Source organism: Barbus barbus (genome assembly GCF_936440315.1).
Source record: "Barbus barbus genome assembly, chromosome: 15".
Taxonomy (NCBI): Eukaryota; Metazoa; Chordata; class Actinopteri; order Cypriniformes; family Cyprinidae; genus Barbus; species Barbus barbus.
Genome location: NC_136743.1, coordinates 21,660,412 through 21,673,555, shown reverse-complemented (window position 1 = coordinate 21,673,555; position 13,144 = coordinate 21,660,412). Strand labels below are relative to the sequence as shown.

The following is a 13,144-nucleotide window of genomic DNA, read 5'->3' as shown; positions in this document are numbered from 1 at the left end:
ATAAATAAATTGAATGGTGTTCAGGAAAGGTCTCTACACATAGCCAGAGAAATATGAAGGTATGTCAATGGTTGTTTATCTGTACTATCTTTTCTCATCTCTTGATCCGAATAGCTCAGTTTCTGTCCCCAACCACAGGAAGTTCACAAAACTCTTCATAACCATATCAGGACTTGTTGTTTATGTGGAATTTGTCATATTGGAAATTACCTGCGATAACCAATAGAGAGCTTTTGCTGTAGAACGGGGTATTTTAGTCACAAATGATAAATGATGAGATTACCTGGGTATGAATGTGTATTTTTGTAGATGTGAAGTGTGATCGATTAAATCAAACTTTTTTTAGTGGGTAGTGTCACGGCACTCAGTGTGTCAGTTATCAAGCTGCTTTTTGTGAGAAGAAGGCTTGAGCACAGAGTCTCCCCACTCATGTCAGGATTTTTGTCATTCTTCACCTCCTCCCGGACTGCTACAAGAGTGCGTCAGCTTGACGGATCCCACACCCTGTCCTCAACGTCTGAGGAACGGGTCAGACCAGTGCTACGGGAATCCAGTGAAACTGACTGGTAGTGTCCCTGCGTTGAGCATGTGCCACATGGTGTCTCAGAGTTGGAGGGCTCACTGACTTACACATATAGACATGTATGTCACTGTTGCAGTTAAGATTTAAAACATTGTGATATAAGTTGAAATAAGTAAACTGGTTTAATTTGATACTAGATATCTTTTTCTTAGAAAAGAGTGTGTACAATGTAAGTTTGCCGCATTATATTATGCGGCAAAAAAATAAACATTAATTTTAAAAATCTGTTTTAGTGCAGTCGTTGTTCATTCAAATGTAATAATAATAATAATGAAAGAGAGTAAAGCTGAAATAACTTTTTGAAAAATTCAGTGAAAAACTTAAATCTAGGCTAAACATCTAAGTTTCAGTCGAAGTGCTAAATTTTTTTTAATTTAAAATAAAAATGAAGCTAAACAGAAATATAAAACAAAAATTGTAGAAACATAAAATGAGTAAAATTGAAACAATTTAAATGAAAACTAAATATAATAAAATAAAAGCTAACTCAAAAGAGTAAAAAAAAAAGACTATACTACTAAAAAAAATATTAAAACAGCCCTAATCTGCTTAACACGAACACTACACATTACGATGTATTTGCTTTTATACCCAGCTAATGATGAACCTAGGATAATTGTTAATTGTGTATATTCTATTTATATATATATATATATATATATATATATATATATATATAGTTTTCATCATTATTATTGTTATCATTTTCTCCCATTTTTCCATTATTTCCAGTCTTTGTGTATTGGTCTTACTCTCACTAGATAGGCCCATATTTGTAACCCAATGGAAACAAAAGACTTCTCATTGCTGAACAGTAACCGCTCCATTCTCGCCTACTTCCACTGCATAATAAAAACCTGACCAGTATCAGAGCCAATCACAGACCAGCCTCACTCTCAAGAGCCAATTGTTGAGTTCAGAGGGCGGTTCCTTTCAGATGAATGCAAGCTGCAATCCCGAAACCAGGCGGGTGTTGTCTCTTTAGAATGAGCTGCTGCTCAGGTTTATATTGGGCAGGGAGCACGGCCTGTCACTGTCTTGGCAAAACTCCCACTGGAATACATTCCTCCTTACTCTATTACTCAATTCATTGGTGAAAACTGCTGTGGTTGAGGGCCACTGAAAGAGAGGATAAGGACACTGGGAAGAAACAAAGTTCAGAGACTGTTTCCACCGCTTCCCTGGGTCTCGCATTCATTTATTTGCCCCTGTGGGGCAGTATTATTTTAGTTAGTTTTTGATATATTTATTTATTTATTTTTGTCTGGGGAGACTGACTCAACAGAAAGACAACAGGTAAGCTCAAAATATACTTCTTTTTTTTAATAAGGTGTATAATGAATGTGAATCCCACACTGTGTTGGGGTAGTTTGACTGTGGGGTAGGTGACTGACTGGGAAATGCGATGAGACACAAGATCCACTCAGTTTAGGCCATATCTGTCAGGATTTCGTTTTTTGTGTCCCTTCTGTTTATGATTCTCTTCTCTCTCTCTGTGTGTATAGGATTGACTGTGACTTTATTTTTATGCTTTGATTAGCAGTTCCTGCCTAGTGAGTTAATCTGATTCTATGACAGAATAAATGTTTCTCCACCTCACCAGTTTGACTGGCTTTGCACTGTTGCACTATTAGTCATTCATTGGAGACCAGGTACAGATGACATCAAGCTTCATCTTTACCACGTGTATGAGTTTAGAGTGTTTTGATTGAGTTTTTAGGCATAATTGTGTATGAATTCAGAGCTCATACCACAGTGAAGAGTTTAAAAACACTTATGGGAGACTTTGTATGATTCTATGAGCATGAACTTTCAGATAACAGTAAGAGTTGTCTCATACTTTGTAAGATGTTTTTCTGTTATGTTCTGATGAAGCAGGGGGTGATGCATTAGATGTGTAGGCAAAGCAGTGAAGGGTCTGTTTAATGTGCTTTGTCATCATAGTCCATTGTTTTCCTGCCGATCAGCCCACATACAAACAGCTGTGGAGAATGACATTAAGTCTTTATAGTCCTTTTGCCTGGTTGGATCCCATGTATGTTTTCAGTGGTATATATCACTGTTAAAAATAAAGGTTCTTTATTGGCATCTACAGTTCCAATGGAAAAAAAGTTATTTAGATGATTAAAATCACATTGGTTCTTTGAAGAACTGATCACTGAAATGTTTGGAGAATCCAAAATAGTTCCCAAAATGAGCATTGCTGTGAAAACCTTCATTTCTGTGTAACTTATATTTGTATAGTGTTTAGAAACAGTCTGTTCATTCAATCTTCTCTGTGTTACTCCACCTTGACATACATAGCAAGAAATGTGGTGATGAATGGTCTGGTTTTCAGCAACTGTAACAGCACAGTGTCTTGTTTTATATAGTTTCCCAACATTTTTCCACAGGCATTTACTATTAAATACTCAGAAATCACTTCATGGCCATTTAAAATGAGCTGGTAAAAGCAAAATGGAGACCAGTTCTCTATTATACATCCATATCAAGAGTTTAGGTTACCATTTATGATTAAAAACAACCATAATGCACACAAATTGTAGTACACTCACAAAAAATATTGGTACAAAAACTGGGGCAGCATCCTCAAAATGTAGAATTTTATACTTTTTTAGGGTACCACTCTAGTGACAGCTTTTGTACCATTTTTTTGAGAGCGTAATAGGAATAGTTCAGCTTTGGTAACATCATGTACCACCCAGGTTCACTTGGCCAGCTGTTTCCTGTTTGCTTTTGCTGGGCTGTCATTGTTGACTGACTCAACTGTCTTTCTGATAACGGCTGGCCAGCCTTTATTAGCTGGATTGTTATTGTCTGATCAGCTTGTTTTAACACATTTATTTATGTCCTTCAGTTTATTGGTTGTCTGAAGAAATAAAGACAAGATGTTTCAAGAGGTGCTTTCAAATATCTTGAAGTTATACGACTATCTACTGAAAAGAACTGGTAAGAGTTTATTGCATTATGCTTTTTAGATGAACATCAATATCACTGGCGTATTTAATGTCATGGATATAAAAAACTACTAAAGCTTTAAGATTTGTTGTAACTTCACTCATTTGTTGTATAAAGCGCTACAGTTTGGTTACTGGTAATGCAAAATCTACTGTGGAAGGATGTAATACAGGCTTGTTTGATGTGGCTGATCAGTTGCTGTGTAATTTGCACAGATGCCAGGGTGCGGGATTATCCGCTGATGCAGAGTCCCATTCAGATGACGTTCATCTTGCTGGGATACGTGATCTTTGTTTTATATGTGGGACCACGATACATGGCCAATCGGAAACCTTTCCACCTCAACACAGCTATGATTGTCTATAATTTCTCAATGGTGGCCTTCAACGCCTACATTGTTTATGAGGTAGGATAAACTTTCATTCATTTAAATGCATGTTTGGGAGAGTAATTTAAGGTATTACGTCTCATAGCTTTACCAGAACTGATGTATTTAAGGAGAACCACTATTGAGGATTAAAGATACAGTTGATTCAAAAATGTATTTTTACTCGCCCTCGTTCATTACAGACCCTTACAATAGTAATTCTTCTGTAGATCACAGGAGATGTTTAACCGAATCTTCATGCTGGTCTCTTCCATATAATAAAAGTGATTGGTCATCATAGCTGCCAAGCTCCAAAAATTACAAATAGTCTCCGTAAAAGTAGACTTTTGGGGTGACTTTGTGTGACAACCAGACTGACAGTGTAAGTCCATTTTTATATAATACATTTATGGTGCTTTTTGTCATTTTTGAAGCTGGACAGCCTATGGTCACTATTCACCTTCATTAAATGAGGATGACCAGTGTGAACATTCTGATAAACGTCTTTTGTGTTCCACAGAAGAAAGTCAAAGGTTTGGAATGACATGAGGGCGAGTAAATAATGGCAATTTGAAAAGACCGTGTTACCATATTGTTGTATTTCTGTGTAATTTTTGATCTGCCTGATGCAGTTCCTGATGTCTGGCTGGGGAACAACATACACTTGGAGATGTGATCTCTGTGACCCCTCCAGCAGCCCTGAAGCTCTCAGAGTAAGTTTATAATAAATAATAAGAAATGCTTCTTGAGCACCAAATCGGCATGTAACCCTGGACCACAAAAAAAGTCATTTGAAAGCTGTATAAATAAGCTAGCCATGAAGATACAAAATATCTTCATGGCTATTTCCTTAATGTCCTAATTAATTTTGGCATAAAAGAAAAATCGATCATTTTGACCCATACAATGTATGTTTGGCTATTGCTAAAAATATACCCGTGCTACTTATGACTGGTTTTGTGGTCCAGGGTCACACATTAGAATGTTTTCTGAAGGATCATGTGCCATGGCAGACCAGAGTAATGATGATGAAAATTCAGCTTTGCCATCACAGAAATAAATTACATTTTAAAATGCATTAAAATAGAAAAATTATATTTTAAATTATAAGATTATTTCACAGTATTACAAGTAAATGTATATTGTGACGAATCGTGTTTCTCATTGTATCCTCAGATGGTTCGGGCAGCCTGGTTGTTCTATTTTTCCAAATATATTGAACTTCTAGATACGGTAAGGATAATGTTAGTCTTATTCCTATCTGCTATGATTATCAGGGCTCTAAATTTGTGTTGCATCGCTGTATAGGAATAGGAAAATGTACATTTTTCAAGTGCATAGACACAATATACAGTACAGTAGCTTCCTCAATAACTACAGGATGATTTGTTAAACAAGAACTGTGTCTGTGATCCAGGCATTTTTTGTGTTGAGAAAGAAGCACAGCCAGGTGACGTTCCTGCATATCTTTCATCATTCTGTCTTACCCTGGACCTGGTGGTGGGGCATTACTCTTACTCCTGGTGAGTTTATCCATGCTGCTGTCACTGGTTTCAGTAGTTATTAACTGGTATTGCTTCAAGACCCTGATTGTATATTGGCCATGAATTGGTGACCAAAACAGTACTAAAACTGTATATCATATAAAAACGAAATACAAAAGTCTGTGAAATTAGGTGACATTTATTTGTTTCTGTAAATTATTTCTACAGCTACATTTCACAAAATTAGAATATCGTGAAAAACTTTTTGTAACTTATTTCAAAAAGTTAAACTTTCATATATATTTTACATTCATAACATGTAAAGTAAGATATTTCAAAAGTTTTTTTTTTTGTTTGTTTTAATTTTGATGATTAGAGCTTACAGCTCATGAAAGTCAAAATCCAGTATCTCAAAATATTAGAATATTTACATTTGAGTTTCAATAAATGACCATCTCTACAGTATAAATTCTGGGTATCTCTTGTTCTTTGAAACCACAATAATGGAGAAGACAGCTGACTTGGCAATGGTCCAGAAAACTAACATTGACGCCCTCCATAAAGAGGGTAAGTCAGAGAGGGTCATTACTGAAAGGAGTGGCTGTTCACAGAGTGCTGTATCAAAGCATATTAAATGCAAAGTTGACTGGAAGGAAGATATTGGGTACGAAAAGGTGCACAAGCAACAGGGATGACCGCAAGATTGAGAATACTGTCAAGCAAAGCTGATTCAAACACTTGGGAGAGATTCACAAGGAGTGAACTGAAGCTGGAGTCACTGCATCAAGAGTCACCAAGCTCAGACGTCTTCAGGAAAAGGGCAACCAAGCCACTTCTGAAACAGAAACAACGTCTGAAGCATCTTACCTGGGTTAAGGAGAAAAAGAACTAGACTGTTGCTCAGTGGTCCAAAGTCCTCTTTTCAGATAAAAGTAAATTTTGTATTTTATTTGGAAATCAAGTTCTGGAGGAAGACTGGAGAGGCACAGAACCCAAGCAAGTCCAGTTTGAAGTTTCCACAGTCAGTGATGATTTGGGGTCCCGTGATGTTTGCTGGTGTTGGTCCATTGTGTTTTATCAAGTCCAGAGTCAATGCAGCCGTCTACCAGGAGATTTTGGAGCACTTTATGCTTCCATCTGCTGACAAGCTTTATGGAGATGCTGATTTGTTTTTCCAGCAGGACTTTAGCACCCTGCCCACAGTGCCAAAACCACTTCCAAGTGGTTTGCTGACCATGATATTACTGTCTTTGATTGGCCAGCCAACATGCCTGACCTGAACCCCATATGGAATCTATGGTATATTTTCAAGAGAAAGATGAGAAACAGTCAATCCAACAATACAGATGAGCTGACGGCTCAATAGTGCCTCAGCAGAGCCACAGGCTGATCGCTTCCATGCCATTCCTCACTGATGCTGGAGTTTGTGCTAAACGAGCCCCGACCAAGTATTGAGTGCATAAATTAACATACTTTAAAGAACTTGAACTTTACTGCTTTGCAAATCCTTTTTTTGATTGATTTTAGGAAATATTCTAATATTTTGAGATACTGGATTTTGACTTTCATGAGCTGTAAACTCTAATCATCAAAATTAAAACAAAAAACTTTTGAAGTGTCTTACTTTACATGTAATGAATCTAAAATATATATGAAAGTTTCACTTTTTGAAATGTTACAAAACAAATGCAGTTTTCCATGATATTCACATTTTTTTAGATGTACCTGTAGGTTAATAAAAAGGGTAAATGTGTTTAATAGTGTAAAGATGTCCAGTTTCATTCACACTATTTATTTTCATGTTAAAATGACAGCGGGTGGCATGGGTTCTTTTCATGCTATGGTGAACGCATGTGTCCATGTCATCATGTACACCTACTACGGTCTGGCTGCTGCAGGGCCCCGCTTCCAGAAGTATCTGTGGTGGAAAAAGTACATGACTGCAATCCAACTGGTTAGTGTTAACTCATTTAAATTCTAAAACATGTGTAATTAAAGGAATACTTCACTCAATAATGAAAGGTTGCTGAAAAACAGACTCATTTGTAGAAATTTAGCATTGCATCTTCTGGAGTGAATGGATGCCGTCAGAATGGGAGTTCAAACAGCTGATTAAACCATCACAATAATCCACAAGTAATCCACATGACTCCAGTCCATCAATTAACATCGTGTGAAGCAAAATTCTGTGTGTTTGTAATAAACGAATCCATCATTAACTTTAAACTATTTGCTTTCGCAAAAACGATATTCACAAACTGGAGTCATGTGGATTACTTGTCAATTATTGTGAATCCATTGGTGAGCAAGTGATGTAATGCTACATTTCTCCAAATCTGTTCTGATGAAGAAACAAACTCGCCTACATATTGGATGGCTTGAGGATGAGTACATTTTCGGCAAATTTTCATTTTTGGGTAAACTTTTGTTTTAATGTAAACTGTATTTGCATTAGTGATTCATCAAAATGGTACGTATAAATTGATATTAAGTAAAATTATAATTTATACTTTGTGTTCCAATTCAATGCAATTGTCATTACATTCTATTTCGCCTATTAATTTATTCTCTCTTAAAAAATTCAGCATAACATTTATAATTTATTTTCTATTGTATTTTCCACAGATTCAGTTTGTACTGTTGACTGTCCATATCTCTCAGTATTACTTTATGGAAAAGTGTGAATACCAAGTTCCCATCTTCATTCATCTCATCTTGATGTACGGAACCTTTTTCTTCATCCTCTTCTCCAACTTCTGGATCCAGGCCTACATAAAGGGAAAGCGACTACCTGTTTCCAATGAGGACAAACCCAAACAGAACAGCATTACCACTGTGATTGAGCCTGTGGTAGTGGCCAATGGCAAACACTTGGAAAATGGCACTGTGCACTACACTAATGGAATTGCCCACAATGGGAAAGTGAAGGAGGTCTAAATTGGTCAATCAAAAACATCAGAGACATTGTTGTTCGATTATTATTGTCAATTTTTTTTTTTTTTAATTGCATGGGAGATGAAACGGCACATTGGATCTGGCGGTGGGTCCCCCTTTCTTAGTATTTATAGATGTTGGAGGCTGGGGAGCACTATGCATGAAGAGAATTCGTCCACTTAAGTCGTTGACGTTACTCTGAAACCTGACATCATGTCTGTGGTTTAATCTGCTTGACCTTGCCTTTTTTTCCTGACATACGAGTCTCCCAGTTGTTTGCACACTGTACAGTTTTCACAAATCTAACTCACACTTGACTGTAAATAAATATTTTCTCACAGTTTATTGGAAATGTACGAGTTGTCAATTTTTTTTTTTAGTTTCTAACTTATTAGTTAAATGTTTTATAATAAACTGTATTTTTTGCTTTCTGCTCAGTTTGTGAAGTGGATTTTTATTCAAATTAAACAAAACATACATTATTGGCACTTCTCCAAACACTGTTAAGCATGCTAATATCCAGTAAGTCTTGAAAGAACTTTGAATACTACACTTCAATGAGGCAATCCAGAAGTTACAGCATTTAGACTGCTTAAGACATGAGCATCCTCATTTGTAATATCAAACACGGTTCACTTTAGTGTGAATCTTTTTTGCATATGCAATGCTTGGATGTTTATAATAATTCACTTATCTCTCGCTAGTTCTCAGTGTATTCACAATAACATGTCTAAGTCAGAAAGAGTTGTCCATTTTGAAAACACCTAATTTTTCAGAGCTCAAGTGCATGTTCAGGCAAAGCAATCATGCCTCTGAAAATCTCTTCCATATATGATCAAGTTTGTCGAAACATGACACCTAGAGAATTTCAGTCATTTAGTTTCAGTTTTAGTCAAATATTGTCAATACATAATTCCACTTACAAGTTTTAAAACCACATTAAAAGTATTACAAGATTAAACTAATTGAACACCGCATTAGAGCAGCTACAAGGTAAGTACAAGAAACACGTCAAAAGGGAAGCAAGCACTTCCTTACAAACCTTTATTTGAAAATTTACACTTCTGTACATAATTTATTGATCACTTTTAAAGATTAAATATGCAAGAACTTGATTAGAAAAAAAAAAAAAACAAGTTTATAGGTTTAGCTTTCAGAGGAGGTGGTCTTCTGGGAATCCCATTTACCAACCATGCTCGTTTTTCCATTTTTAAAAACCCATTTTGTCTCTGTAAACAAGAATAAGGGAGTGCCTAACAGAACTTAGTGTAGAGCTTGTGGCAAACCCATGGCACATAACGGCCAATGTTTGAGAATGGAATTGCCCAGCCCTTTGAAAGCCAAACAAAACCAATGGGAGGTTCTAATGAAAAATTTAGAAACCACTTTAGATCGTCAAATCTTATATAACTCCCTGTTTGCATTAAAAAGACCATTTCATAATTATCGAATATGTTGCTGAATGATGCTGCTAGTAGGCTTGGGTTTCTTGACAGCATCCTTTTCAAAACTCTTCCAAAGTCGAATGGTTTCATCGGCGGCAACAGAAGCCACAGTCGAACCATCTGGACTGAGCGCCAAGTTGAGGACCCTGTCTTCGTGTCCTAAGACAGATGATTGGAAAAAGGAGAGGAATTAATTACTTCTCAATTTATTGTAGTTGTAATATTCAACTGAAGGAAGGGTGACCACACAAATTACTTCATGAAATAATTTCAAACTTGCCTTCAAGCTCTGCAACTTTACTGAGCGAGGGGTATTTCCAGATGATAACCTTGTCATGTGCAAAACCATGACCAGACACCAACTCTTTGTAATTTGGTGCAAAAACAAGGGATGATACCTGTAAAGAAACAATTTGTCAAATTACTGATGTTATGTACTATGACATGCAAGCAGACAGCGAGTAAGCCTACCTGTGAACAAGTATCTAAGGCACTGATACAAGAGCCACTGTTTGCATTCCAGATGCGAATGTGACGGTCACTGGTGCCCCCTCCCGACGCAAGGATGTTAGGCTGCCAAGGGCACCATGCCAAAGCCTTAAGGGTGCATAAAAGGACAAAGTTCAACTAAAACCTCAAATGGAAGACCAAAATGGTAGAATAAAAGACATCTTGCAAAATTCAAATAACCTTGACCGCTCCCTGGTGTTCATTAAGAGCATGGATGGCTTGATACTCTGAACCGCTGGTCATTGGCCAAATGTACACCATGTTGTCATTACCACCACTAGCTAAATATTTCCCATCTGGGGACCAGGTAAGGCCACAGACTTCCTGAGTGTGTCCCCCGAAGGTGAAGATGTGGTGGTCTGCTACCCGGACATCATGCTGATGAATCAAACCAGACCTGGAGCCACTAAGGAGAACAAACAAAGGTTGTTAAAAGACTCAAATGCATATAATCTGCAGAGTACAAGGAGGTGCTGGACTTACCTAGATAAAACGTGATCGTTCCAACACAAGCAACTAACCCTTGCCGAATGGCCATCCATGCTGCGGAGACGCTTTTGGTACTGAACATCCCATAACTGCAAGAAAATGGCAAGTTCAGCAAGCAATACAGCAATTTAAAGAGATCTTGAAACTCTAAAATATCTTGCTTATCTTAATAGCTGTAATTACAGATGTACCAGAAATGGTTTGCGATGGCTTGAATATTGTCTTGGACAATGGGAAGCCTTTGTTTCAAAAAAAAGAGTGAAAACTAGTGTAGAATATTGAACCACAGCCTAAGAAAAAGTAACCAATTACCTCAACTTTACAATCACTCGTCCCAATGGACAAGAAATTGCCATCTTTGCTCCAAGAGACAGAGCAGATATACTCGTTATCATCCTCCATTTTCTTCAATAAAACGATGTCCCCTACACCAGCATCCCACAAATATACATGGTTTGCAAGGCCAACTGCCAACAAGTTCTGCCTTCCCCAATCCATCAGGTTCAAATCTGAACAGAAATTGACAAGTTAGTCTCATAAAGGTTCAAATCAGACTGTGGTTTTTATGAAAAATTATTCACAGCTCACAGAAGTCATTTTTGATATCAGGGGCATCTAGAATCCGCTCTGGGACCGAGGAGATGTACCGGCTCTTCTTAATGGAGACCGGCGTGGGCACCTGGCTGTAGAGAACTTTTAAATTATTCTGATAACCTGTGGGAGATCGATAGAAGAGACCCATTTGTGGAAGGACTTTACCAGGCAAAATTAAACTTGTTAAAGTAATAAGCCAAAAATTTAATTGAATTAAAAACTATACCTTCAGGGGCGTTCAGTGGTTTTCCTCCTAAATGCAAGATCTTTGCATCCTCAATGTCATATCCATTTAGTGTCACAGACCAAGCTTTTTGATTTGGCTGGCAAAACATTAATTTATGGTCACAAAACATCTAGAAGCCGACATATGAATTGATAACAAGAATAAAGAGATGTATTGCATCACGAATTAAATTCTTTATTTAAAAAAAAAAAAAAAACACCACCATTATATTTAAAGTTAGTTAATACTACTACTATTTATTATAAAAACAAGTTTTGGAAAAGTTATTCTTTAAAAAAAAACAAAAAAAACAATTACTACTACAATTGTTTTGTATCTTACTGCTGTAGTGGACGCGGTTTCTTCCACTGGCTCGTTTTCTTTGGAAATAAGAAAACTTGCTACATCTAACTGTTTGTTATTCCTTGTTGGGATGAATCGATCTCCTCCTGCCTTAGAGGGGGTGTTCTGGGTCTTGCCGTTCTTTCCTGTTTGGAGACATCGATTATGTAACACTGAAGACACTCCAACTCTACAGCAAGCAGGAGCTGCCTGGACACTTGTGGCTCTTACCTGGTGTTTTGCTGGGGGTTTTGGAAAGGCTCACTGATCTGTTGACACTCTTGTTGGGTGAGAGGGAGTTGGTGTTGGAGGAGCTGGATGTACTGGCTTTCCTTTGCCATCTCGCCATCGGGGCGTTTGTGATGGGCATGTCCAGACGGAGGACGTTGTGGATGTCATTCTCAAACCCAAAATGGGACATTATTACAGCAGCTGCGACCACTCTGTGGGAGAAAACACAAAGATAACAGCAAAGTTACAGAGTTTGGCCACATGGAGCACGTGAAGCATGATGAAGTGCCGTTTGATGTAAAACTAAGTTAGTAAACATTATGTATACCTTCCATAACCTTTAACATAAAAAAAAATTATAAGTTAACTATATTAGTGAACAGAACACGAAACGCAACCAATACATGTGGATTACTGTAGTTGTGCAAATAACTAACTTAACCAACCAAATATAAACCATACTTTATTTTTAATCTTACCACAGATCCGACAAATCCGTTCCTCGAAGCACAACAAAATTGTCACCAAAAATTAAGCGCCCTTATTTAAACACAAGTTTCGTGCGTCTTTCCACAAGCAGAGTCAACTATCGTCTGAGACAGCAGCTGAAGATAGTTAACGGATGAACGCCAGAGTTTAAATGTCTGAAACGGCTGTCGTGATTGGTGAATTCAAAAAACAGCAGTTTTCGCTGTTACCAAGGCAGCAGGGCAGAATGCTGCGTGCTGATTGGTGAATCTAATCACAGAGCACTTCCTGACAGTATTACATATTAAGAGTCCGATTCTGTGTTATGTTGTTAATCTGATATTATACTACATTTCAGGTAAAAACGTAGATATGACAGGATAATGTTTCTGAATGATGCAGTCTGGTTGAGTTGTTGATTGGAATCACATATACAAGGAATGTGAATTGGTAAGAGTTACAAATACACCAGCTAGACACAGAATAACATATTTACAAAATATATGAACATAG

At 37.2% G+C, this 13,144-nt stretch overlaps 2 protein-coding genes across 2 annotated transcripts; one reads left to right on the top strand and one right to left on the bottom strand.

The window, feature by feature from the left end:
- Positions 1-1,551: 1,551 nt before the first annotated feature.
- LOC306881503 (very long chain fatty acid elongase 1-like) lies at positions 1,552-8,759 on the top strand. Its single transcript, XM_079435645.1, has 8 exons — positions 1,552-1,879; positions 3,441-3,532; positions 3,757-3,947; positions 4,541-4,621; positions 5,085-5,141; positions 5,326-5,431; positions 7,207-7,346; positions 8,018-8,759. The coding sequence occupies exons 2-8, from the start codon at positions 3,472-3,474 to the stop codon at positions 8,327-8,329; spliced, it is 948 nt and encodes a 315-aa protein (XP_079291771.1). The 5' UTR covers positions 1,552-1,879; positions 3,441-3,471; the 3' UTR covers positions 8,330-8,759.
- A 7-nt stretch (positions 8,760-8,766) lies between these two features.
- LOC306881502 (cell division cycle protein 20 homolog) lies at positions 8,767-12,805 on the bottom strand. The gene is made up of 11 exons (XM_079435644.1): positions 12,643-12,805; positions 12,164-12,375; positions 11,933-12,078; positions 11,591-11,687; positions 11,359-11,484; positions 11,083-11,279; positions 10,765-10,859; positions 10,462-10,687; positions 10,243-10,368; positions 10,052-10,169; positions 8,767-9,930 (listed from the first exon to the last, which is right to left on the bottom strand). The coding sequence occupies exons 2-11, from the start codon at positions 12,351-12,353 to the stop codon at positions 9,770-9,772; spliced, it is 1,482 nt and encodes a 493-aa protein (XP_079291770.1). The 5' UTR covers positions 12,354-12,375; positions 12,643-12,805; the 3' UTR covers positions 8,767-9,769.
- Positions 12,806-13,144: the final 339 nt, after the last annotated feature.

What these genes read in the sequence shown, in the direction of transcription:
- LOC306881503 (XM_079435645.1), top strand. Translation starts at nt 3,472, where the DNA reads ATGTTTCAAGAGGTGCTTTCAAATATCTTGAAGTTATACGACTATCTA. An exon ending in CTATCTACTGAAAAGAACTG is followed by an intron (nt 3,533 to 3,756) that starts GTAAGAGTTTAT and finishes TAATTTGCACAG; the next exon opens with ATGCCAGGGTGCGGGATTAT. An exon ending in ACGCCTACATTGTTTATGAG is followed by an intron (nt 3,948 to 4,540) that starts GTAGGATAAACT and finishes TGCCTGATGCAG; the next exon opens with TTCCTGATGTCTGGCTGGGG.
- LOC306881502 (XM_079435644.1), bottom strand. Translation starts at nt 12,353, where the DNA reads ATGTCCCATTTTGGGTTTGAGAATGACATCCACAACGTCCTCCGTCTG. An exon ending in AAACCGCGTCCACTACAGCA is followed by an intron (nt 11,688 to 11,932) that starts GTAAGATACAAA and finishes ATGTTTTGCCAG; the next exon opens with CCAAATCAAAAAGCTTGGTC. An exon ending in ACCACTGAACGCCCCTGAAG is followed by an intron (nt 11,485 to 11,590) that starts GTATAGTTTTTA and finishes GATCTCCCACAG; the next exon opens with GTTATCAGAATAATTTAAAA.